The 27515-nt window shown below is 35.5% G+C and overlaps 2 protein-coding genes across 5 annotated transcripts in view; one reads left to right on the forward strand and one right to left on the reverse strand.

The window, feature by feature from the left end:
- The first annotated feature begins 1912 nt into the window (after positions 1-1912).
- Positions 1913-25884, forward strand: RPE (ribulose-5-phosphate-3-epimerase). 4 transcript variants are annotated; one of them, XM_081313631.1, is made up of 9 exons: positions 1916-2080; positions 7303-7382; positions 12195-12334; positions 14502-14636; positions 14809-14895; positions 15231-15349; positions 18861-19110; positions 19362-19440; positions 24931-25884. In XM_081313631.1, the coding sequence occupies exons 1-7, from the start codon at positions 1959-1961 to the stop codon at positions 18901-18903; spliced, it is 726 nt and encodes a 241-aa protein (XP_081169757.1). In that variant the 5' UTR covers positions 1916-1958; the 3' UTR covers positions 18904-19110; positions 19362-19440; positions 24931-25884. The 4 variants fall into 4 exon arrangements, with proteins under 4 accessions (XP_081169760.1, XP_081169757.1, XP_081169758.1 ...); XM_081313633.1 differs by having other exon boundaries at positions 1940-2069; XM_081313632.1 differs by lacking the exon at positions 18861-19110 and having other exon boundaries at positions 1917-2080.
- Positions 18380-27515, reverse strand: part of KANSL1L (KAT8 regulatory NSL complex subunit 1 like) — a 66590-nt gene continuing 57454 nt past the window's right edge. The window contains exons 14-16 of the mRNA XM_081313627.1: positions 20237-20402; positions 18599-18890; positions 18380-18511 (exon numbers count right to left, since the gene is read on the reverse strand). Of these exons, the coding sequence (XP_081169753.1) occupies positions 18654-18890; positions 20237-20402 (403 nt within the window). The 3' untranslated portion in view covers positions 18380-18511; positions 18599-18653. The remainder of the gene's footprint in view (positions 18512-18598; positions 18891-20236; positions 20403-27515) is intronic.

A 27515-nucleotide genomic window follows, 5' to 3' on the forward strand; every position in this document is an offset into this window, starting at 1 on the left:
TGACTGTGAATCTTTGTGTCAAAGTTAGTTATTACATTTCATTTTTAATGTGACTCAGAGTAAAGTACTGAATCCATTTTAGCAAGCCATAATAAAACCTCAAAAATATGCCTATTGTAATTTTATGTTGTGATTTAAAATTACATGTGTGTTTTTTTAAAAAAACTGTCTGGCAGCCTAAAATAGCTGTGATACAAGCATGTGTTTTTCTTGTGTATTTCTTTTAATTGCATTTTACTAACTAAAGGCACATAGAATTGTACTCTAACAAGAATTTATTGCTTTCTTCCAGTATACTGATAAGTGATAAGTATGTATCTGCTGTGAAGAAACTTAATTTTGCTTAGTGTTAGAGGCCTTATGTATGAAGTGGTTTTTTTAAAAAAATGTGTGTTGTTTTAGATTTTTATATTAACATATTATTGGCATTATTAAAATGATATAATGTCCCTTTCTAAAAGACCTGTGATACCAAGTTATGAAATTACAGCCATACACCCAAGTTTCCTGTACGTTCCTCCTTCAACATGTGCCTCCCAATATTTTTTCAAGCAGTGCCCAATCCTTGTCCAGCTTCATAGAAAGGGTGCATCATTGTCTTGTTAATCTATATGATCTCAACATATATGTTTCTCTTAATGTGACCATAGCTGTACTGAATGTTGCAGTATTCATGTTTATATGTACATGCATAAGAACGCCATCAGATATGTTTGAAGAATGCTGCTGTAAGATTCCCAAGAAATATCAAAGCTTGATTTGATTAAAACTTCTGTAGAATTTTAAAAGGAAAAATTGGCATTCAAAAGTATAAATTAGTACTGTCTTCAGAAACAAATCACTCTAAATTTCCAAAACGGCTTTCTCTGCAGATTTCAATGTAGTAAATACTTTGATTGCCAAAGAAAATCTGTATTTCAAAATATTTATCAAGGGATAAGGTATAAAATGTTTCAATTATTTATAGCAGCGATGAATACGGTTAATAAATGATCTCAGGATAATTAGAGGAATGTTATCTTTGCATTGATATATGCTATATTTAAGAAGTGAAAGAAGGGCTATTTTGCCATATTAACTATTGAAAAAAATATATTGAAATTTAGAAAATGTTTATTTATATGAATCTTAAAATCAACCTGTACACATTAAAGCTAATTTTAATTAAAAATGGAAACAAAACCCCACTTAAAAGTTAAAATAAAACTATATTTAAAACTATGAGATCAAAATATGAAGAATTAAAATGTTAATAGATCTGTAATGTGCATCAGATGACCAAAGATGAAGGGTAAAATATAGAAATATCTGAATTGTTTATGAGAGAGTAATATTTGTAAATGCATAAATAAATTGTCTACAAATACATCTTATGCCTGAAAGTATTTGTGTTTTATGTGACTTCCATGTATGGGGCTTTACGCGATCCTGTTTCTGCTTAAGGAAAGGTATTTTACGTGTACAATTCAGACAGTTCCTATTTTATTGGATTAATTCATAAAAAATAAATTTTAATATACCATAAGCTTAAGAGAACAAAACAGAAGGAACAAAAGGCAGAAGTAAAAATAAACATAAACAGAAAATTGTGAAGAATTTAGTAACGATAGATAGATAGATATAGATGATAGATAGATAAAGAGCCAGTCCCTTCGTCTTCCCTTTGGGGGCTTCCCTAGGTCTGAACAGTTTGAAAGGCCAAGCAATATCTGGCTCCACTTAAGATGCTGACCCACAAATCAAGGTTATTGATTTTCGGGATTCCCCAGCCGAATCAAAGTAGACTAATTAACGGTTAACGTTTGGCAGGTGAGCTCCCTTGGCGCCCATTTTTAAAGCCACGCCTACAACGACCAGGAAAACTACATTTCCCACAAAACTCCTTTCCGCGGACTGGCGAAGCCAGAGTTGCTTCCGGGTCGGAAGGAGTACAGCTTCTGGGCCTCCGAGAAATAGTTATGGCGTCGGGGTGCCGGATAGGTCCTTCCATTCTGAACAGCGATCTGGCGGCTCTGGGAGACGAATGCAGGCGCATGATGGACTGCGGCGCAGACTACCTGCACCTGGATGTAATGGACGGGTAACTCGCCCGAGCGCGTGAGACAGGGTCGCTTCCTGGCGGGGGCGGCCGACGCCTGTCACTCGGCTCTCTACCGGAGTACGGTAGATGACGGTCGTGGTGGGCGGGAGGAAAGGGCGAAAGATCGCCCTTCTGATTGGCTCTGGGCGGCTTTCCTATTTCTGAACGAACCTTTCCTGGAATAGAACGGAAGGAGGAAAGCGCGGTGGTCTTGTGCAATATTTAACAGCAATAGCGATTTGACTTATATACCGCTCCATAATGCTTTACAGCACTCTCAGTCAGCCAAACGTCATTTTTGTGATTCAAAAAACAAATTCCAGGCATGTTTGAGTGCCAGCAAACCTGCTGGGATGGGTGGGGGCTGCCTGTACCGTAGCAGCCCTTAGTCACAAGAAGAGCTGCGGAGAGGAGGGCGAACTTGCCAACTGGCCGTTAGCCATGACAGTCGAAACTATCATCACTTTGGCTACTTTGTTTACAGGAAAACAGTATTTTGTTAGCAGTGCTTTGTTATGGTGCCTGGAATTTGAGGGAGGATAATGCAAAAAGTACTTCCTGGAAGCATTTTTGCCTTAGAAACACAGGTAGTCCTCAGGTTACAAGCCGTTATTCAGCAACTATTCAAAGTTATGACAACACTGAGCAAGGGGGACCTAATGAACAGCCTGCAAAATTGCAGCCATTGCAGCAATCTGCAGTCACGAGGTCGTTATTTGCAACCTTCTTTGCTAGCTTGCCACAGACAGTTGGTAAAGTAGTTGGCAGGATGTTGCAAGTTGCTTTGACTGCTTTTTCATCCACCCACCTGTAGCACCTGGCCACACTCCCTAGTGCCTGCCCATGGCACTCATCCACAGCTCTCACCTACTGGATTACTTGCCTGGGATTCCTGCCTCTTCCCACATCATGGTCATGTGAAGTCCTTGGTTAACAATCTGCATGGTCCTGGGTTATGATGGCAAGCAGGACTGCTGGATTGCTGTGGCTAAATGAAATAGTCATACCACCTGCAGCTGGCATACAAAAATTAAAATGCCAACCCTTTCTAAATCATGTTAACCAATCACAGGAAAGAGTGTGAACATAGGGCTACAAGTCATCTTTGTAGTCGAATGAACTAGTATAAAACAAGAACTTTTACTTTTGAAATACCTAGAAAACAAGTCAAATTATTTCATATTTCATCTAATATTTTTTTATTTTTTTAGTATATTTTATTGATTTTTTAAAATAGCAATTTTAATGCTTAGTAAACAACGTGTTGTCTGGGTTCATATATTTAACAACAGTGAATAGTAGTTAATTTCTATTTTTTCATAATCAACATACTAACTAGAAATACTTTTCCTTGGTCCTCTTCTTCCAATAGGTTTTCCTTTTACCAACATTAAGCAAATATAGTTCTTAATACTGTCAATACATACCTATTTAAATATAAACATTTTTCTAATATTTAACAATAACATCAGTATGTAATGTCTTTTCTAATCAGCTTATATTACAGTTGTTTTATCTTGAAGTATTTCTCCTGCAGATCTCTAATGTCCCAGACTAGGGATTTTAGAAAATAATATTGCATGTGGTTTCTTACCACTTTTAGTTGTATATGCAACCTTCATTTTCATCAAACCAACCAGTCTTAAATTCCAAACACTATAGTCTTGTATATCTCTTATCTTTATAAACAATCTACAATGTTCAGTCATTTAAAAACCATCTAGTAATTTCCCCTCTAGGAGAATAGCCAAAAGGTCAGTTTTTCTTTCTCTGCAGACTGTTCTTAAACATCACAGCTCAGTAAGTATTTACAATCCAAGAAGGTCAGCAGTTTTCATAACAATTGTATTTTTCATTCTGCAATAGCAACAACTTTATTGATTAGCCCTTGGGCCATATCAAAGTACAAAGTTCCAGCAACAAACCGTCACCAAAACTCATTCTGCAATAGATAGCCCAGTGTGTTTTCTTTCCTCTATTCCCAGCTGTTCTCTGTTTAGCTAAGAATCACTGAGGATCAAAGGGATAAAAGTACTCTGTTTCTGGGCGCCAGTTTCTGAGGCAAGACAGCTATAATTCTGTACTCTGTTCTACTACTAGATGTCAGTGTCTATTTTCCAGCTTTTAAAATGAAATGATCATTTTCTTGTAATTCTGTCAATATTCTTTTAAGTAGAAAATCTTAACAGTTTCCATAATTTTCAGTTTTATCCAAATTATAGCTTTACCTTGGTCCATTTCAATTTATTTCTGTCCCCCATAAAAATTAAATTGCCGCTTCCATCTATGGAAGGGTGGAGTTATAATCCCCTTCCTTCTCACTTTCAGAGAATTTTTTTGCTTCTTGGGGATCTTTTCCAGGAAATCAGTTTCAAAATAAAGATCAGTATTCTCACCCAGCTCCAACGTACTGTTCACAGTTGTTCTTAGTTGGTGTTTTTGAACTTTGGATGGCAGTAGCTTGGGCTAGTCACCGGAGTGCAGCTAGCCTTTCTCCTGTCGGGTTGGAGAGCTTCCCACAGATCAAATAGATTGACCACCATCATCGGGGTGCCCCTCCGTCGTTTCTCTGGCACGACATTAGACCCATTAAAGGTCTCCAGGCAGGGCAAAACCAGCTGTGGGGTACGGAGCTCCACAATCTTTCGGCCGAGTTGCTATGATGCAAAACCGGAAGTCCTAATACTTTATTTGTTATTATTGTATTATATAAAGTCCATAGCACAGGGAAAATCTGCATTATTTTAATTTAGTTTTTAAAAGTTTTAAAACAAAGTAATAAATGAACGTATCTTTATTACCTTTACCTTTACCTTACTCTTCCCAGAACCATATCTTTATGGATATTAAACCAAAACTAGCAATAGAGGCTAAACTCCTATCATATATGTATCACCTCCATCATTTTACATTTTCAATCTAATGGAGTTGACAGCCCACAGGCTTTGTAATGTCCAATAACCACGAAGAATATTGTTTTCAGTTATTCTGTCTGTAAAAAACACAATAACCTTAGGACCTATAATCAGTCTTTCGTTAAATAATATCTGTTATATTATTACAGTTCTTTATTTCAAATAACTGTAATATTCTAATTGCCTGGTAAAAATATTGTCTATTTAGAGTCAATCAAAATATATTTCAGTATTGATACTTTCGTAGGAGTTTTACATGCTGCCGATACATCCAAATAAAACTGTGGAATCAGAAGACTTTTTAAATGTGTGTACTGCCTTTCTTCAGTTTAGAGGAAAGGTTTCTCTTGCAATAACTCAAATAGTTAAAAATGTAATTGGCAAAAAATGATGTAAAATATTGATAACCCTGTAGCCTGGGAATTCATACAATTCAGGCATTATCTAAAATTAGAGCTTATAACTACTGGTGCAAAGTTAATGAAATGGAGACTGATAGACTCCCCAAATTATGCCTACTAGAGCAAATAAAACTACAATCACAAATCTCCTGGATCACCAAACTAACAAATTTTGTAAGAAGCTGTGGCCTTCCTGTCTCTTGTGTAACAGGAGAACAATCCAAAAAAAGAGTTGCCCAAAGAATTAAGGATATAGAAGCACAAACTGATATAGCTATCCTTAGTAAGGTGGGTAACTTGAAATGGCTGAGTAAATACAAACGTACTTTTCAAGTGGACAGTTATTTGAAGTTACAACTCCCAAAACATATTAGGGAGATATTTATGAGAGCGAGATTCGAACAGCTTGACACAATGGTCAGATATGGGAGATTTCATGCTATGCCGTACAATGAGCGTCTCTGCATTTGCGGAGCGGCAGAGGTAGAGGACCTGGCTCACATCCTATTTGACTGTTGCCTGTATAAGAGGGTGAGAGACAGGTATCTTGGTCTATATACCAAACGAATGACCCATTGGGATCCCCATATCAAAATAACTTATCTTATGTCCGGCCAGAACTTGAAAATAACATTTAACGTAGCACAGTACTTAAACAAAATGATCCGGTTGAGATCTTCATATGTGGGACTGATTGGGGTAGATTGCAAGGGCGACTCCGAAATATAATGTTATCATATTTTATCTATATCTTAAATTATTGTACATTATTACAATTTCATTTTAGGTTGTATTTTATTACTATTTCATCTTAAATTGTATTTTATTTTAATTCCATTTTAAATTGTATTTTATCAAATTCCAATTTAAATTGTATTTTATCAAATTCCATTTTAAATTGCCTTTGTCAAATTTTAGTAACAATTTGTTGCTGGAACTTTGCTCTTTGATAGGGCTAATCAATAATCAATAATGACTTAAAAAGATAACCCTGTAGCCATGAATTACAAAGGAGAGAGATCTACTATATGTATCTTACAAACAAGTTGCAAAATAATTCCATTAAAAATCAATGGAAGATGAGACTGATGATATATAGAATTAAAACTGTAGATTGTAGCTATATAATACTGTGGACCACTGAAAATAGAAGCAGGGAGTAGAATTTGCAAACTTGTCAGTATGTATTTTAGAATAAAATTCAAACATATGACAGATCTCATTCTGCGTGCCCAATCCCATAGGGTGATTGCAGTGGCTTGCAATTCTTCAGTGGTATTCTGCAGGGGGCAATGCAAGGACTCTAAGCTGGCCTCCCCCTCCCCCTCCCCGGTAACACTTCCCTCCAGTCTAACTGGGATTCTACCACAAGTACTGGGATGCACTGCTGCCATTGGCTGAAGCTTCTTTCAGTACTAAGGTTCTTTGTTCTTCTGCCATTACAGGCATTTTACTAATATTTAATCAGTAAATTAAATTTATTTATTTTTTATTTTTTTTAATCCCATTTATATCCCGCCCTTCTCCGAAGACTCAGGGTGGCTTACACTCTAAGCACAAATCAATGTGCTTAGCAATAGCCTTCATTCTATGTATATGCCTGCTTATTATGGCTTTCGCCCCCCCAAGCGGCATTATTACAAAGTCAGCTTATTGCCCCCAACAATCTGGGTCCTCATTTTACCTACCTTGGAAGGATGGAAGGCTGAGTCAACCTTGAGCCTGGCGGGATGCGAACCTGCACTAATTGCAGGCAGCTGGTGTTACTTAAGGAGGCATTAGCCCACTGCTCCACCAAGGCTCTATTAATTAATGCTAGTTAATTATTTAAAATTGTGCATATACTGAAATACTCCAGCAAATATTATTTCACAATGGATTTATTACTTTTTCCCCATTTGGATAGGCATTTTGTTCCAAATATAACTTTTGGCCATCCTGTTGTAGAGAGTCTTCGGAAGCAGCTGGGTCAGCAGGCCTTTTTTGGTAAGCTGTTATTCTTTATTAATTTTAGGTTAATTTTAGGCTTGGAATGAGTTACATTTGAATTATCCTCTTCTTACTTCAGCATTGTTTTGAGCTGTGGAATTGTGCATAAGCTGTGGAAGAAAATGCCACCTGAAGGTGTTTAAAGCTTCCAAAAGAATGTGTTAGCATAGCTGAAGAGCCTCTCTTCGAGGCCTTACAGCAGCCATGTTATTTGGAAGACTTGGAGGTTGCCTCTGCCTTTTCCTGTATATGGCTTTGCTTCATGGGAACTCAGGGGCTCTTCCCCATGTAGTCACACAAGCAGAAATAGACGAGGCCGCCTTCAAAGAAGGTATCTAACCCTTGCAGCAGATGTGCCTCCTTTTGGTACTTTAAGAATAGGTGAGAATATATTGAAAATGGATGCCAACCTTGATCAATGGCAGAAGGGTATTAATAAATTTATTTGGGCGGGGAAAAAACCAAGAGTTAAATTTAAGATTTTACAAGATGCTAGGGAAAGAGGGGGACTTAAGGCGCCGAATTTGAAATTGTATTATGATGCAGTTGCCTTGATGTGGGTTAGTGATTGGCTTAATTTAACTAATAAGAGAATACTTCATCTTGAGGGTTGGGATTTGGTATATGGATGGCATGCATATTTGCTTTACGATAAGAAGGTGGACAGTGCTTTCAAATCCCATATTCTTAGAAGTGCTTTATTGCGTGTCTGGAAAAAGTATTATTACAAGTTAAATTATAAAATACCGATTTGGGGAATTCCTGGACACGTGATAGAGGGCGTATCTATGGGAGTGAGTATGGATATGGTTTCTTATAAGGAACTACTTAGATTGCAAGGGAATGATTGGCAACTTAAATCATTGGAGGAGTTAAGACAAGAAAACATAAGTTACTCTTGGTTTCAATATACCCAATTGAAAGCTAGGTGGAAGTCAGATCAAAAGGTTGGCATCACAATTACAGTTCAAAATTTAGTAAAACAAATTAGAGATTTAAATTGTGCACATATAAAGAGGATATATAATGCTTTAATTGAATTGGATTTGGAAACGGAATTGGTCAAAGACTGTATGATAAAGTGGGCACAAAATATTCAGGAACCAATTTCGTTGGACACCTGGGAGATAATTTGGGTCAGAAATGTTAAATTTTCTGAGGCTCAAAACTTAAGAGAAAAATTTTATAAAATGTTTTATAGATGGCATCTGTATCCCAAGAAGTTCTCCAACATGTATCCTAATTTACAGTCTAAATGTTGGAGATGTGGTAGTTTAGTAGCTACCTATTTTCACATGTGGTGGACTTGTAGAAATATAAAAGCTTTTTGGATCAAAATTTGGTGGAACATTCAAAAGATTTTTAAGAGAAAGATAAAGTTTTTTTCTGCAATTGTTTTTATTGGGTATTGTTGTAGATTGTGATGTTAAAGAAACTAATTTGATGTTGAATATGATAACAGCAGCACGGTTACTGGTGGGACAATATTGGAAGAAGGATAGTTTGCCTACTATAGAAGAATGGGTGTTTAAAGTTTCGAATCTTGCAGAAATGTCTAAGATTTCTGCTTATTTGAAAGATCATTCACAGGAAAGATATATTTCAGTTTGGAGGAGATGTATAAATTATATTCAGAACAAATATGGGACTAAAAATTTCCATTTAGCTTATGAGTAGATTTTAGTGGGATATTGTTATTGGTACTTTGTTTATAGTTATGTTAAAGGGGAGTTAAAGCACATTATGAATTTGGTTAATTGTATATTATGCATAATTTTTATATAGAATGATTATTGTAACTATAATCCTGTATTTAGCTCTGGGAAGTGGGGGGGGGGAAGTGGGCGGGTTTGGGGCGGGAGGGATTTGGGGATATATTGTAAAACTTTGTTTTTGTAAAACTCTTTAATAAAAAAAAGAATAGGTGATTCACTCTCTCTAGCAACCCTTTGAATGTTTTGCAGGTAAGAAAAATGGTGGCATTACAATCTATTCCTTTGGAACATTAGTGGGTATTAGAGATCTCAGCTGTATATTAAATTTAAAACTGGTGGACATATTAAGAATTTTCTTTGTTACTATGAAATTGAACACAAGAAAGAGAAGGGCTCAAACAATGGAAATTGTTCTTAACGTGAAGGGATTGCAAAAAAGCCAAATGATTTCTATTTAGGAGTCTGCTGTTTATAATCAATATTGTATTTAATATTTTGTTTATTCTGTTAAATATTAATCCAAGGTAAGAAGTATGGCACCAGTGGGCACAGCAATCATGAGTGCCCATTTTTAAACCTACCAAGACCTCTTGCCCCTTATTTACACATGCACGTACATATGTACTTTTTTTTTTTAAAAAAAAAAGGATTTTAGGAAAACGACATTGCTGCAGCTTCTGACATCCCAGTCTTTCTCTTTTGTAGTTGTTTCTAGACTCCATTTTAGAACAGACTTAAAGGAGGGCAAGTAACCTTTTTCCAAGGAGTAGAATTTTATTATTTTTTAAAAAACGTCTGTGCTGCTTTCAGCTGTTTTGATTTTCCATGGACGTGCAGAAATTAAATGATACTAATATAGTGGTTAAAGCTCAGCCTTTCCTTATTTAATGAATAGTGATTACAGCATGATTGATCATATAATTATTTAAAGTCCTTACATTAAAACAGAACAGACCCTTCCCTTTTGTTGATGTGAGATGTTGTCTCTCTTGGGGTTTTTTATAACTCTTATTGTGAATTACCTACCTCCCCAGCTTCAATTTCAATACTAACCTACCTATGATTATGATAGTATCATAGATGACTTTTACATAAATAGCACCACCAATATTTTTTACCATCCTGACGTTGTCTGGAAGTATCAGTTTTATTTTTCCTTGTATCTGTCATCTATCCGTCTATCATGTCTATCACATCTGTCTATCATCTATCTAGTTTAGGAACTGCCTATCTCCCTCACAGAACAGTATACTGGACAGTGTACAAATAAAATATTAAAAGCACATGAAACGTAAAAGAGGCAAGCATTTAAAAGGCAGGGGGGAGGGCTTTCAGGGCACTAAGCAGCCCCACATCTGGAAGGCCACAGAACTGTATTTTTAATGCCTTTCCAGAAAGCCAGGAGAGTAGAGGCCCACTTCATCTCTGGGGAGCGGGGAGTGTTCCACAGGGCAGGGACAACAGCAAGAAGACTCTGCATGGACCCCACCAGTGGGAGTTCTTTGGCCGACGGGGTCTGCAATATGCCTTCCCTGCTTGACTAAGCGACAGGCTGATATAATGGTATGAAGATGGTTCTGCACATAATCTGGTCCCAAATATCTTTGTAAGTTTTTTTTCTTGTCTTCCCTGGATGCCACAATGAGTGAGCAATCTTTTCCTTCATTGATGGAAAATAACATAATTTTCTACACTAGAATAATTGGAAATGAAAATTTGATATTCTCTGCTGTTAATTGAGTCATGTGTGTAGGATAGGTGGCTGTATAATTGAAATAAATAAATCAAAATCTTCTCTTTGTGTTCCATAGATTTACAGAACTTCTGTTAGTGTATTTAAAACTCAATGTATCAATGAGTTTTAATAATATTAAATAGAAGTAATTGTATTATGATGGTAAAATAATAAGGTCTAAGACTGAATAGTGTTTTCCACAATGGCAAAAATTGTCTTCTAAGTCCAGACCAAAAATACATCTAAATGAGATGCATCCAAACATTTCATACATATTTATGCCCCATCTCTAACATTATCCATATGAGGATATTCTTCACAATAGAGCTTCTGCCTTGTAAATAGTCTGATACTGAACCATGATGAAAAGGCGTGATGGTCAAAGTAATCTGGCAGTAAAGTGTTTACTATTGGAAAATGGAAGAAGACCATCTATGTAGACCTGGTAACGGAAGACCCACTTTTTGCTGGATACCAACTGTCCTGCTATTGGACTGTCACTTCCCATCTGGCTGTGCCTCTACGACCACTTATTGTTTGGCTGTCAGAAAGAAAGAATGAATGAATGAATGAATGAAGACTATGTGAAATAATGTCTTGCCAACAAAGTAACATTAGGAGCCCACAAGGCAACAGTAAGCGGCTGCCATGACCTGTGAAGGTAGCATCTCCTGCCAGAACCCAACCAGATTATATGCCTGCTGCTGCCTGAGCACTGCAAGCTGCAAGCCAAGGTTTTTTTTTGGGGGGGGGGGCAGAAAAAAAGCAGAGGAGAGGACTTGCTTCAGTGGCAAGCCCACCTCCACTTCTTGGGAGAGCCAGCCTTATTGCTCTAGTGGATTCTGGGTTTTTTGCTGGTCAGGACTGCTTGGACAAGAGGAAGAGGTAAGGGATTCCTTTCACTAAATGGCATGCCAGTGGCACAAGCAAGAGTTGTGAGTAGCTTCAGTAGCAACAAAACTGGGTACCAGATGAACAGCTGCTTTGAGGGTCAATGTGATATAGTCAAGGCCAGTCACTGCCCTGTCAGAAACTTCTCATGGATAAGACAGCAACACTTGAAAGAATAGGTGAAAAGCATATTAACAAGGTTTTTCTTGAATTTAAGGTATTACTGTAGTCATACCGTATAATCCCGAAAACAGATTGAAATGTTAGTATTTGAGGGAAAGAGCCTACTAGTTATGTATTTGGGTACTGAGTGCTAAAAGCTTACCTTTGGGTCCTATCCTTGTATCTTTTATGTCCTAAAACCAAGCTGGACAATGCTTTATAAATTGGGAGTGTCCTCGGGTTTAGTGATTTGGAAAATATGCAGTCCGGTATTTTGTGCTTCTGATTTTATTTTGTTCTTTCTAGATATGCATATGATGGTTGCTAAACCAGAACAATGGGTAAAACCTATGGCTGTAGCTGGTGCAAATCAGTATACCTTTCATATAGAAGCTACCGATAATGCAGGGGCCCTCATCAAAGATATAAGAGAAAATGGAATGAAGGTGAGAGGTTTGGAATTGATAGAATTTAGTAATTCCTCTTTTCAACTAATGGTTAGCACCCGCTTGGGGTTAGGTAAGGGTCAGTGGAGTTCAAGGGAAGGAGGGCTGGACTTAGTTCTGTTGTGGTTACATACGGATTCTAAGCTGATCCTTCTTTTAATTCCACTCCCGGGTTCTGCTACTCTTTCTCCTACATTGTATCTCTATTAATACCCTTATTCCTTTAAAATACCAAAGAAATGTACATTATATTACAAAAAACTGATTTTTTTCCTTCTGTTCAGTTGTATCCAATTCTGGAGACAGCTTGGACAAGTCCCTGCAATTTTCTTGGCAAGCTTTTTCAGAAATGGTTTTCCATTGCCTTCTTCCTAAGGCTGACAGAAAGTAAAGGCTCAAGGTCACCCAAAGTGACTGGTTTTGTGCCCGAGATGAAACTAGAACTCATGGTATCCTGATTTCTCATCTGATGTCTTAACCACTATAACAAATTGGCTACTAAAGTGTTACAGTTCAGTAAAATAATCCTTAACCTCACATATCTCTGAATGTCACATTAGATCTTCTGTTTCCTGTATTGCTGATAGATGAGCCACACTTTATTTTTCTAGTTGCCTTCATTATGTTAATGTGAGAAATACTGTTCTAAATATTTTCTAATTGATAGGAATCAAAGCTCAGACTAGGAAACATGCAGAAAAAAGAATACTACACTCTACCCCAAGAAAGTAATTCAGCATTTTTGTATTTGATGTGATTGAGTTCTTAGATATATCTGATGGCAAACATAGGGCAGAGTAACTTGAATCTTAGAGGTTGTGCTTAGAAAGAGACATGGCAGAGCTATGATGTTGGGTGCTTTGTACTGACAGGTGCTTTCAAATATTTTTCTGGTAACACATTAGGAATTATCGTGTTACATTGTTTAAAAAGTATTGTAAAGAATATATTTAGGATTGTAGTTTAGGATATGGTCAACCAGTCATATATATGCATATGGGGTTATGTACCCATATATACCCTAGACCTGTTCCCCTACTTCTAACACTATCAGCTCAACTAAATTTGATAAGGTAGATTATCTCCTATATTCATTGTGCTATTTACTTGTTTCTATCTTGCTAATGTTTTGTTCTCTTTGGAACAAAAGAGCTCCATTCAAAATGTTCATTGGACAGTTTTAACTGCCAGTTTTCCTGCAGAAACTTCCTCAAAAAGTTCTGAGTGTTTTCTGTTTGAATGGAATAAACACTTGAAACTTTTCAACGTCCCATCATTTGCAGTAACTCGGAACAAGCCTTTTGCTTTTCTCCCCAGTTGCACAAATGTAAATGAACAGTGTAACCTCTTCTTATTGCTATTTACCATCTGACTTATAAAAAGTTGGAAGACAATGATTTTGCATGTCTCATTAACAGCCACAAAATTAAATCCAACAGAGCAGACAGCACTAGAATCGCTTTAACTCAACTCATAACTTGGCAACTGCAACAATATACTTCTCTATCTGTGAAAAGTATACATCAGTATAATTTTGCATATGTACCATCACAGCAGTACCTGTAACACATATACATCATATATCGTATACTTTGGAATGTGAATTTTTGAAAAAGGGATCTCAACAGAGTACTCTAAAATGTTACATCTGCTTATACAAAACATCTCACCCTGATTCCTATTCTCCTCTTAGCTAGCTCCAGCCCATAGGAGCAAATATGAAGCTAATTTACTCCATGTCTGTATGGTCTGAAAAGTTTAGAAGGAACTCCCACCTTCACCAATGTCAAGACACTCAAAGCAACATGTATTGATCCTCTCCCCCAATTTGTCTTAAACTTAGAACAGTGGATTTTTTCTTTGAGCCCAAACACTAAAATACTTCGACATTAGACACTTTACACATACATATCAATCACTATAATGGGTGCTTAATGAATGCTGTTTAATCACAACTTGTAAGACCAATGCATCCATACGCACATTAAGCAAACATTAGCTTAGTAGCTTTATATTGTAAGTAATCTTTTTCTTCGCCACTGAAAAATGTTTATTTGGCAGAACTTTTTACTATGTTTGGTGGGAATCAATTTGAATCCTTTTCTTTTTTTTTCTAAAAGATTCAGGATACAAGTTGTTTTAATATTTTGGTCCTTTTCTTATTTAGGTTGGTTTGGCTATCAAACCAGGAACCACAGTAGATTTTTTAGCACCATGGTCCAATCAGATAGACATGGCTTTAGTTATGACAGTGGAACCTGGTTTTGGTGGACAAAAGTTCATGGAAGATATGATGCCAAAGGTAAGTTTGCAAATTATTTCAAAAATCCCAGTGTTATGAAAAAGTAATGGGAACAAACTTAAACATTTTAATTAAGAATGTTCATACTATACATTGATGTCTAATTTTGCATATTTTGAGAAAAATAATTACTGCTCCTATTAATTGATGTACTTTCTGCATTGCTAACTAGGTTCACTGGCTGAGAACCCAGTTTCCTTCTTTGGATATTGAGGTAGATGGTGGTGTAGGGCCAGACACTATACATAAATGTGCAGAGGTAAGACTAAGAGACAATCTATGTTAAATAAAAAAATTGTAAATATTGGAACATTATGTCTAGGTAATCCATTTTTTTAAAATGTGAGTTTAATATTTTTCCCCATTCTGATTAAATATAAAGTAAGTTTTTTGAACAGCATTTGAGTATTCATTTTAACAACCCTTGATGTTTCTTGCTGATTAAAAGTAACAAGGAAAGTATAATTAAAGCTGCTGATCTGGCTAACTGCTGCTTGTTTCTGTTAGAACGTATACATTTCAAAATTTTCTATAATTAATTGTTGCACGTTTATTTTAAAAATTCTAATACAGTGTCATGGGATTTGCTTTTAGGCAGGTGCAAATATGATTGTGTCTGGGAGTGCTATAATGAAGAGTGACGACCCTAGAGCTGTGATTAACCTTCTGAGGAATGTCTGTTGTGAAGCTGCTCAAAAGCGTTCTCTTGATCGGTAAAATCGGGTGGCAGCCAAATGGGTTACATTTTATTGTTCTTGTGGGTGGGTTGGAATACCATTGTGGAATAAAACAGGACATCAACTTTGAAGTCTCATTTTATGACCAAAAAACTAAGCACAGTACATAGTAAGTTTTGTGATCTTGGAGAAAACCTTCCTTGTTTGCTCCTTTATTTCATGCAGCAGTTTGTCACGGAAAAGCTTTTTTTAAAAAAATTAAATACAAATGTGGTAATTCCTTAAAATAAAATGCTAGATAATAAACCCTTGAATTGGAAAAGTTTGAAGGTTGACTTGGCCTTGATGAACAATTATAGCTGCAATCCACTTTAAGAATAAAAATGGGAGGATAAATATGAGAAATAGAAGGATGAAAATAATGGAGCAGGAAATTTGCTTCAATGTTCTGAATATGAAAATAACAGCAAAAGTTGCAAGCCATTAAAAAGATAAGATCATGGATATATAATCTGTAAAACTTAAAGATTGTCATCAACTGTAACTGTTACAATGACAGACGGAAAAACCTATTAAATACTTGGAAAGTAATTTACATTAAATGTTTTAATTTAAATGTAATTATCTTCTTGGAATCCACCCAATTCTTGGTTGTACCCTCAGCCTGAAAAAGAATGCATACCTGGGCTTTGAAGCAATGTTAATTATCATTCAGCTTGTATAAGTTACTTGCAAATTGAAAATAATTTGTTTTTTATATATGCACATACTTTTTGATTCCCAATTGATACAATGTTTCAGAAAGTTCATTGTAGATGTGCAGTTCATACTATAAAAGTAGTGAAGGAAATTTTATGATTTGATGCCTGTCAAATGCCTTTTGAATGAAAAACAATCTTCCAGTCAAAATTGGCACATCAAATTACAACATTTCTATCATTTTCTTAAGACAAATACGATAATGAAGACAAATATTGCAATTCTCTTTTCAGTGGAATGTTTGACATTAATTTTTTTTAATTGGCTTTATTGAAAATGTTTTGAAATTTAAAAAAAAAAACTTGGTCCATTCCCTGCCCTTTTCATGCTGAAAACAGTGGGAGACAATGTTAAAGAATAAGGATGTGCAGATCTTTTTTTAAAAAACAAAATGTTGATCCCTGTATCTCCACTTGCATGAAGAATAAGCTGAAGAATATAAAACAAGAAAATATATAGAGACTTTTTCTGTTGTCCAATTGTATTAAAATAAATATGTTTTACTCCAGGTCTGGGTAGATGAGGTAGTTAAATGCATACTTTTTGCTGTTTGGGTAACTGATAGTAAACGTTTAGGAGTTCTGGCTTTGGTCAGGGCCTCTGTTTATTTAATCTGCAAAGGCGGCAATCCTGTACAGATTTGGCTAAGAGTAAGCCCTATTGAATTCAACAGAATATTTAATAAAACAATAAATTTGACTAAGAAATTTTGCATATGTTAAGAATAATACAATATAATTGTTTACATAGCTCTTTAAATTCATTTAAAATAACTAAGTAGAAGTTAGTACACATACAACACACATCTATAATAGACCAAAGCAATATATGTATGAATTCCATCTCCTTCACTTGTCATCAACTGTAAGAATAGATGTTCACAGGAAATTTATTACTATGAAAAAATAACTTACCAGAAAAAAGAATTTCACCTTTCAAATGATCAAAGCCCACCATTTAGCTCATTGTAATAAATATGTAAGTCGTAATTAGCTCTGTTTTAAGAGTGAAAATCAAATCAATAAAATAATAAAAAATCAAAATAATAAAATAATTTTAAAGAATGCATGTTTTCATTTTTCACATTCTGGCTGGATACTCATTTATTAGAAGTCACTGTAATTTATATATTACGGTAAAAAGAAATGTGAGTAAGATAAACCAGAAATAAGGTTGACCAACAAAAATACAAACTTCAGCTTTGGAAAGCAAATCAGAGGGGGAAAAATGTCATTTCATATTCATCACAATTATGTAAAACATTTGATGCTAAGCCAACAGTATCTCCCAATCATGATTTGTCATAAATACAAATTACTAAAGGGATATTATATTTATGTTCATTCTTTGTTACACATTTCAATCCATTAACATCACACTGTAGTATAGAGAAATAACTTTTAATTTTAAAACCTTGCATTGAAAATTGGTATATCAGGCAAGATTCAAAGTTAATTTTCTGGACAAAATATTTAAAAAGCTAAAACCAAAATATATAGGAAACTACAATCTAACATAGGCTGTAGTGTGAAAAAGCAACTTAACATTTTTATATTAGCCAGTGTACTTCTAATCTGCTGGGACAATGGAACACTAAAATTTGGCCATCTATCCGTTAAAGCTAACTTTGGGAAATGACAGTTTTTAAAAAAGCATACTTAATAATCGTATGTTAATAAAAACCAACAATAGTTCCTCACAGAAGAGCTATCTTGAATTGGTATCAGTAAATGCACACAACAGTCCTGTGCAATATTTGTTCACCTAGCATCCCTGGTGGATACAGGTAACATTGCAATGCAGCATTTTGGGATTTGAATGAGAACTTTTTCATTTGTCTTCTCATTACCTAAAAGAGCTATTTTGTCTTGCTCATAATGCTTGTATTTAAATGTCCTTTTTTCCATATATATTTAAGGTTTCTAAGATACAAAAATGGATGCTTATAATCTGCTGATTGTAACACATACATAGTATTTGTAGAGATACAAAAAGAGTTAAATAAGTATAAATACTGCTAAATGCAATGAAATATTAGATTCCCTTACTTCAAAAATCTGAATTTCTCAGATACTTCTAGTATTTACCTTTAAAATAATGGGGAGGGGGAGAGGGAGAAATCTATTGAAGTACAGAAAATTAAATCATTTAAGCTGACTTTATCTCATCTGTAGTTTTAGCTTGTCTAGCCTAATGAATGCAAGTATGTGTTCTATTAATAAATTTATAGATTGTTGGATTTTTTTTACCACTTGCTAAATGAAAAGATATATTTTGCTGCATTGCAATAACTACACACTTTGCATATTTGATCAACATGGGACGGTGATTTGAGATTACAGTTTAAGAGCATCCACTTTTCACATCAAGTATGTTAGTCTACTGGACAGAAAACGTTCTTGGAATTCAGATAAATAAATAGCTCTTGCATTCTCCTGCCTGTAAAAAAAAGTAAAAAAATATATTGTAATTATTAATATGATGAAAAAAATTATTGTTTGCATGAAATATATGAAAATATATTACCTTACATCTTCCTTCAGCTTGATTTACTTTCCTAAATAAGCAACTTTGCTCTCTGTCACGTCTGTTTTCTTCCCAAGTAAATTTGGTGGTGGTCTTCCACTTCCAGGATAGAACTCTCCTTTTGTGACTGGTTATCATTCAGAAAACTAAAGGCAGTGTATGGGTTATGGTCAGAGTCTCTAAGAACAGACATATTTGAACATTCTTGATGAACTGCTGGATGACGCTGGGGTATTAAAGCTTCTACTTCTTCATTTTTTAGTGGAAAAGCCCGACGTTCCCAGAGAAAAGTCTGGCAGAGATGAAGGATAAAAGGCAATGAAAACAAACTTTTATCGAACCATGTGTCTTACCACTATTTTTAAGATTAGTCACACACACCCTCCGGAGAGGAAGGGGGAATCCTCTTAATTTTTCAACAGATGTTGGAAAGAAAAGAGTAAGAAATGCAAATAGCTGCAGATATTACTGCTGCACTAACTGGATGCCCTGGAAAAAAAGCAACTACTATGGTGAGGCTGCCTGTAAGCCTTTTATAATGCTTAAATAAGTTATAGAATAATAGCTTGACTCTTCTTCCCTATCCTAGTCTTGCTGGATGGGTGGAATATAAATTTGATAAAGTTGTGATTATTAACCAATTGCTTCTTCCCTTTTCCTATCTGTATCCAATTTTGTTTCCTCCCCTCTCTTCCCTACCTTTCACCTCATCCCCTTTTCATTCCGTTACCCCCACCTCACCTCCTTTTTCTCTATCTGCCAGAATGGAAAGGAAGATGTGCTTGTGTATGTAAAAGAAAGAGGAAAAATATGGCTACATACACTGGAGATCAATTCATTTTGTAAGTGGTATTTTTTACAGGCATTAATTTAATTAGAAACAAATTGTGATTCTCTCATTAGTTGTAGGAAGTTGTTTCAAGCCCACGTTCATATTCAAGTTTTTCACATATGCACATTATGAAGGAAGAAAGGAATCTCCAAAAATGATTTCAACTGAAATTAGTAACTAGCTGACAAAGAAGAAAGCTGGGCACTGAGGAGTTTTTTTAACATGGTCTTTTTAAGCAGTAGAAGTTCCAGTTTAACTTTGCAGTAAATATGCTATATATCTTGTACAAAATAATTGAAATGATTCTTAATTCTGATACTGGAAGCTCTAAAATCACATCATTCACATCAACAGAAAAAATTACACAATGACAAAATAGGCCAGTTTTATTTAGAAGGTTTAATTAAACAGATTGGGGAAGCTTCATGCAATATACTTACACACTACCCCCAAATAAATAAATTATTGCAATGAAACAAATACGTATTGAGTTGCACTTCTCCAATGCAATCCTGTCTACTGAAAATTAATCTCACTGTTCACCTGGATGGTGTGTGTGTGTGTATTTTCCCAACTAAGTCTTATAGCTAAAAAGAAAGCATTATTGACTTACATAAAAACTAAAGTATTCTGGTATATTAAAAATGCTTTAATGAATGACAACACACTTTATAACACAAATGATCTAAGCAGGATTTTTTTTAAAGGAAATTGCTAAGTAACTCAGTTTGGTCCTTTTAACTGCTCTTCAGTAAACTCAACATTAAATGCTTATATTTAAATTGCGTATTAATTGTGTGCATTACCATTGATTGTTTTTTTCCTGAAGACTCTGATGTTCCCAAGTACTGAGAATTGTAGACTTCTGAAGTTATGCCTACAGTGTTTTCCGAAATACAGGTTGTTAAATTAGAATTTGCTTGCTTTTCTTTCAGTGATGCATCTTGTTCCTCAAAATTTCTGCTATATGATCTATAATGAAATAAAATAAGCTCTAGTTTCTTTCATTAGCAATGATCTAATGAACAATAAGATGACGGAGGAAGAATCTCTAAAATCTCTAACAAATTTAATTCTAAAGGAAACTTTTAGGAAACAAAAATATACTCTTTCCACTGTATACAAAGTTTTTAATATTTTTAATCAGTCTTGTTAATGTTTCATTTATGGAACAATTCATAATCTTTCTGTGATTCTATCTGTCTTACATCTTTTAAAAATAATTTTACCTTAATAGTAAAGGATGAATGTGAAAAGAGATTGCTGAAAATGATGAAAGAGAAGATAGCAAAGATTGAATTCTTTTTGAGTTCTTGGAATCACAATATAAGAAAGGTGCCAAATAATCCTGTATTATAGAGTTAATACCCATGTGATCAAGTATATGGAGCATATTTTTCTAGGTTATATCTTTTCCATTTGATTTGATTCTATTGACTATATTACTGCTAAAAGTAGATGGAACTCCGTTATAACATCAAAGACATGACTGGAATACATCACGAACTGCTCCTATGCAAGCTTCAAGTTAAAGCTAAAGAAGAAAAAAGCCAGTCAGTTTATATGATACAATCTTGAATATATATCCACCATTTAAAGAAGAACATTGTGAATAGCTTTCAAGTCCTGAACCTCATTAATACAGAATTATGGAATGAGATTAAAGAAATTGTTAATGATGAAATATGAAAGGAAACTGCTGAAAATGAAGAGAAGAAAGCAAATTGGATGTTAGAATAAATTGGAAATTGGCAAGAACAGAAGAGAAGCCAAAGCCAAGAAACAGACAAAAATCTCAGAAAACAATTTAAATAAAAAGAGTTTTTAGAAAAGACAAAAAGCAGTATTACAACATCTGAAAACATATTTGGAGAAGAAAGGAAAACTTGAAATATTGAATATACTATACAGTAGAGATATCAGCATCTGAGATATCTTAGGATATATTTCTTTCTTATAAGAACCTCTGGTAGTAGAATATGAAATCAGACCAGCATTCCAACCATTACCAAGTTGAGAATTTATAGGAACTGATGGAATACCCATAATGAAATATGGCATCCAAAAGAACATAAACTAGTGCGTTCTAACCAAGCTATTCCAGAAAATCTGGAGAAAGACTCAGGGACTAACCAACTGAAAGAAGTCAATATAGATTCCAACACTAAAAGAAAAACTGCAAGCAGACTATGCAAATTATCATACAATATCCTTAATGTCACATGCTAACAGCTTAAGATCATACAACTCAGATCGAAAAGGCCAAAAACCATGAGGACCCAGATTGTTGGAGGCAATTAAGCTGACTTTGTAATAATGCCGCTTGGTGTGTGTGTGTAAGCCCTAATAAGCAGGCATATACATAGAATGAAGGCTACTGCTAAGCTTGTAAGCCGCCCTGAGTCTTTGGAGAAGGGCGGGATATAAATGGAATTAAAATAAAAAAATTTTTTTTAAAAATGAGACATTACTGCAAATGCATGCTGGATAATTGAAAAGCCCCCGCCCCCCAAAAAAGAAGTCAGTATGTGCTTCATTAATTATAGAAAAGTCTGTTGGGAGAATTTCTTTGATAAAAACGTTTTGTCAAGAATGATGTTTTTGTTTTAGGCAATACCTCTTTTGACCACAGACATACAATGCCACAAAGAGGTATCTAAATTTTTATGGCAAAGGAAATGCCACAAATTAAAGTTAGGGATGCTAAGGAAAGAGAAAGATTAGGTTTACCAAATTTGAAATTATAATTTGCTGCTGGTTTGCTTGGTCTGGATGAAAGAATGGATGTTGCTAAGAAAACAAGATACTTTTACAGTTAGAAAGTCACAACCTGATGTTCAGATGGTATGGATATTTAGGGTAACATAAAGTTAAAATTGATGTGGATTTTAAAAATCATTTTATTAGGCACGCCATATTGAGAATATGGAATTGATATAAACCCAGGTTATGTTTGAAAACATCTTTATGATCTCAGGTCAAGAAACATATTATAGAATTGCCAGAGAAAGCTAAATGGCTGATGTACTAGGATTTGCTGGAAAACTATCAAGTGGAATTTAAAATCAAATCAAGAGCAATTAATAGCAGAAGGATATATAGGTGAAACTCGAAAAATTAGAATATCATGCAAAAGTTCATTTATTTCAGTAATGCAACTTAAAAGGGTAAACTAATATATGAGATAGACTCATTACATGCAAAGCAAATAGTTCAAGCCGTGATTTGTCATAATTGTGATGATTATGGCGTACAGCTCATGAAAACCCCAAATCCAATCTCAGAAAATTACAATACTGTGAAAAAGTGCAATATTCTAGGCTGAGTGTCCCACTCTAATCAGCTAATTAAGCCATAACACCTGCAAAGGGTTCCTGAGCCTTTAAATGGTCTCTCAGTCTGGTTCAGTAGGAATCACAATCATGGGGGACTGCTGACCTGACAGTTGTGCAGAAAACCATCACTGACACCCTCCATAAGGAGGGAAAGCCTCAAAAGGTAATTGCAAAAGAAGTTGGATGTTCCCAAAGGGCTGTATCAAAGCACATTAATAGTTATGTGGAAGGGAAAAAGGTGGAAGAAAAAGGTGCACAAGCAGCAGAGATGACCGCAGCCTGGAGAGGATTGTCAGGAAAAGGCCATTCAAAAGTGTTGGGGACTTTCACAAGGAGTGGACTGAGGCTGGAATCAGTGCATCAAGAGCCACCACACAGAGATGGATCCTGGACATGGGCTTCAAATGTCGCATTCCTCTTGTCAAGCCGCTCCTGAACAACAAACAACGTCAGAAGCGTCTTACCTGGGCTAAAGAAAAACAGACCTGGTCTGTTGCTCAGTGGTCCAAAGTCCTCTTTTCTGATGAGAGCAACTTTTGCATCTCATTTGGAAACCAAGGACCCAGAGTCTGGAGGAAGAATGGAGAGGCACACACTGCAAGATGCTTGAAGTACAGTGTGAAGTTTCCACAGTCTGTGTTGATTTGGGGAGCCATGTCATCTGCTGGTGTTGGTCCACTGTGCTTCATTAAGTCCAAGGTCAACGCAGCCGTCTACCAGGAGATTTTGGAGCACTTCATGCTTCCTTCCACAGACGAGCTTTATGGGGATGTTGACTTCATTTTCCAGCAGGACTTGGCACCTGCCCACTCTGCCAAAAGCACCAAAACCTGGTTCAATGACCGTGGGATTACTGTGCTTGATTGGCCAGCAAACTCACCTGACCTGAACCCCATAGAGAATCTATGGGGCATTGCCAAGAGAAAGATGAGAGACATGAGACCGAACAATGCAGAAGAGCTGAAGGCCGCTATTGTAGCATCCTGGTCTTCCATAACACCTCAGCAGTGCCACAGGCTGATAGCTTCCATGCCACGCCGCATTGAGGCAGTAATTGCTGCAAAAGGGGCCCAAACCAAGTACTGAGTACATATGCATGCTTATACTTTTCAGAGGTCCGATATTGTTCTATGTACACTCCTTGTTTTATTGATTGCATGTAATATTCTAATTTTCTGAGATTGTGGATTTGGGGTTTTCATGAGCTGTACGCCATAATCATCACAATTATGACAAATCACGGCTTGAACTATCTTGCTTTGCATGTAATGAGTCTATCTCATATATTAGTTTCCCCTTTTAAGTTGCATTACTGAAATAAATGAACTTTTGCATGATATTCTAATTTTTCAAGTTTCACCTGTAGAGTAGTTTGTTTGTTTATTGATTGATTGATTGATTGATTGATTGAATTTATATACCGCCCTATTCCCGAAGGACTCAGGGCAGTTCACAGGGCAAGTTAAAAACAATACAAAAAGAGAGAATAAAATACAATTAAATTAATACAAGCCCACAAAATTAAGATAACATTAAAATTGAAATTTAAAATTAATTTAATTTAGTTTAATTTAATTTAATTTAATATAATTTAAAATCCCTCAGTCCAGGCCAGACAATTCAAACAACCAAGTTTTTAAGTCCCGGCGAAATGAGCGAAGGTCGGGGGCAGTTCGTTCCAAAGGGCGGGCACACCCACAAAGAACACCCTCCCCCTGGGAATCACCTGCCCATGATGTTCCCATTTACAGTTATTCAAAAAAAATAAAATGTATAAAAGGCTTATGGTATGGAACAAAGTAAGTCAGAGTTTGAAATACAATTATATACTGATGAATATGTAATTGCTAAAATGTAGGTTTGTTGAAGTTTGAAACAGGAATAACAGATTAAAGAATTTATGATAAAGTAGACTAAAATGTTTGGTTATTTGGATGGAATAATGGGAAAATATGTGGTCAAAAGGGCTGAACTTGCCATGGTGTACTTTAAGAGAACTTTTATAAAATGATATTAGCATGGCATCAGAGAAATTATCTAGAATGTATAAAAGCATTTCAAATATATATTTAAAATGTGAACAAAATTGGATTAAATGCACACTTTGATACAGAGATTTTTTAAAAAAATCAATGTTCAATTAAAGCCAGAACTTTTCCTTTTAGGATTAATGGATAAACAGTTAGAAAAAAAGCCATGGAAGAGTACTTCAAAATATGGTTTCTGCATCAAGATTACTATATGCACAGAGATGGAAAGAGTAGGCACTATGCCTTGTGGAGGAGTGACTGGTGAAGTGGACAGATTTTGCTGAAATGATTAAATTGACATTTTTGATTAGAGAAAAGGCATTATTTTTATTGGAGAATGAGTCCAAGTTAGTGAAGGAGTCTGACAAGACTGCATACCTTCTTATTTACTCATTCTATGCATGGAAGGGAAGGGAAGCTGGATTGGAAGATGCATGTGGTTTTAAAATTGGAGGAAGAAATATACTGCACTATGCTGATGACACTTATCTTGATAGTTGAAAATGCAAAGGATATGCAAATCAAAATGCAAAGTCAAAGGGCACAGTAAAAAAATGGGAATAAAATATAAACAAGACCAAATTAATCGTAACAGGTAGAACAACCAGCATTAGAATTGACAACAAAGATACTGAAGTGGTGGACAACTTTGGCTTTTTAGGATGAACCATCAACAGTAAAGGAACAAGCAATCAAGAAATAAGCTGGAGACTAGTATCCGACAGAACAGTTATGAAAGCCTTAAAAAAGATATTCACGGGCTACGAAGATCAAAATCGTGCTAGCCACGATATTTCCTATGACACACTACAGAAGCAAAAGTTGGACTTTAAATAAGCAGGATAGAATTGATGCTTTTGAACTTAGTGTGGGAGAAGACACCTGAGAATGTTGTGGACAGCCAAGAAAGAAGCTGATGGATCATTGAATAAATCGACCCAGAGTTTTCACTCAAGGCACAAATGAACAGACTCAATACATCCAACTTTGGACACATTATGCTAAAACCTGGCTCTCTTGAAAAGGATTTAATGTCGGGAAAGATAGAAATTGCCTCCCTTTAATAAAGATTTGAATTATTATATTGAATTTCTGGTCAACCATAATCAATTTTTTATTTAGTTTCTCCTACAGAGCTCATTAGAATTTCAGTTGTTCAGGATTTTTGATGAAAAGATCACCCAGTCTACATGTTCTTGGTGTGGTTTCTGCCTGCACCTTCACTTTTGTAAGACTACTGTACTAACACAGCCCTTGAATTATTCTTTTGTCTTAGTTTTGATAAGAGATTCAGTTTGGCTTGGGTTTCTTCCTAAATAACCCTGGCTCTAGCATTGGACACCGACCTGCTTAGAAGAGGGTATCCACACTGTTAATCAGCTGTGGGAGATCAGTTGATTTCTTCACAATCAGAATGTTCTTATTTGGAAGTTATTTGACTGCAAGTAATAATCAGTTTCAATGATTCTTGATGCTAAATTGTTGACAACTGAAATTTTCAATTCATTTATTATGGGGCATATTCCTTGTTTCCTTCTTTGATTCTTCCTGTAAATAATCCTTTTTGTTTTCCTGATTTTCAGCCCAATTTTAGAAATGCTAGGAACTAAATCAAAAGCAAACTCTCTGGACTTCGCTTGTAGTCAGCATCTCAATTTCTGTTAACATAACGTTTTACTACAGGTAGCCCATGATTTATAAAAGTTTGTTTAGTGACCATTCAAAGTTACAATGGTACTGACAGTTTTTCACACAACCATTGTGACATCCCCATGGTCACGTGATCAAAAGTCAGATGCTTGGCATATTTATGATAGTTGCAGTGTCCTGGGGTCCTTTTGTGACCTTCTGATAAGCAAAGTCAATGGGGAAGCCAGATTCACTTAACAGCCATGTTAGTAACTTAACAGTGATTCACTTAACATTTGTGGCAAAACTAACTTAACAAATGTCTCATTTAGCAACATTGTGGTTTTAAGTCAAGGACTACCTGTATTCACTTTGTGACCATTCCAAGTTATAATAGCGGTGAAAAAAGGGACTTATGACTGTTTTTCATATTTACAACCATTGTAGCTTCCCCATGGTGAGGGGTTCAAAATTTGGATGCTTGGCAACCGTATTTATGACGCTTACACTGTCCTGGATCATGTGATTACCATTTGTAATCTTCCCAGACAGGTTCTGTCAAGTAAATGCAATAGGGGGAGGAAGCTGTATTCACTTAAAAACTGTGATTCACTTAATGACTGCAGTGATTCCATTAACAACTGTGGCAAAAGATCATAAAATGGGGCAAAACTCACTTGACAATTGTCTGGCTTAGCAATGGAAAATTTAGGCTCAATTGTGGTCATAAATTGAGGACTACCTGTGGTTTACCATGATTATATTATTGAGTTCACTGCCAAATTTCCTTTGGGACTCATCCATCATTACTCTACAACTTCTATGCTGTGAACTAAACATTTAGAACTTGACCAAAAAGATGCATCAGTCCCCTCTCATACTATGCTGTTAAGGATTTTATTCTAAACAGTTCTATGGAAATGAGAGAAGGCGAGCCTTATTTTAGATGACACAATTTGAAAGAAAGAAGCAACCTGGAATTAAGGAAAAACTTCCTGACAGTGAGGACAATTAATCAGTTTCCCTTCAGAAATCATAGGCACTCCATCACTGGAGGTTTTTAAGAGACTGGACAGTCACTTGTCTGAGAT

This window comes from Vipera berus, assembly GCF_964194415.1.
Source record: "Vipera berus genome assembly, chromosome: 1".
Classification (NCBI taxonomy): Eukaryota; Metazoa; Chordata; class Lepidosauria; order Squamata; family Viperidae; genus Vipera; species Vipera berus.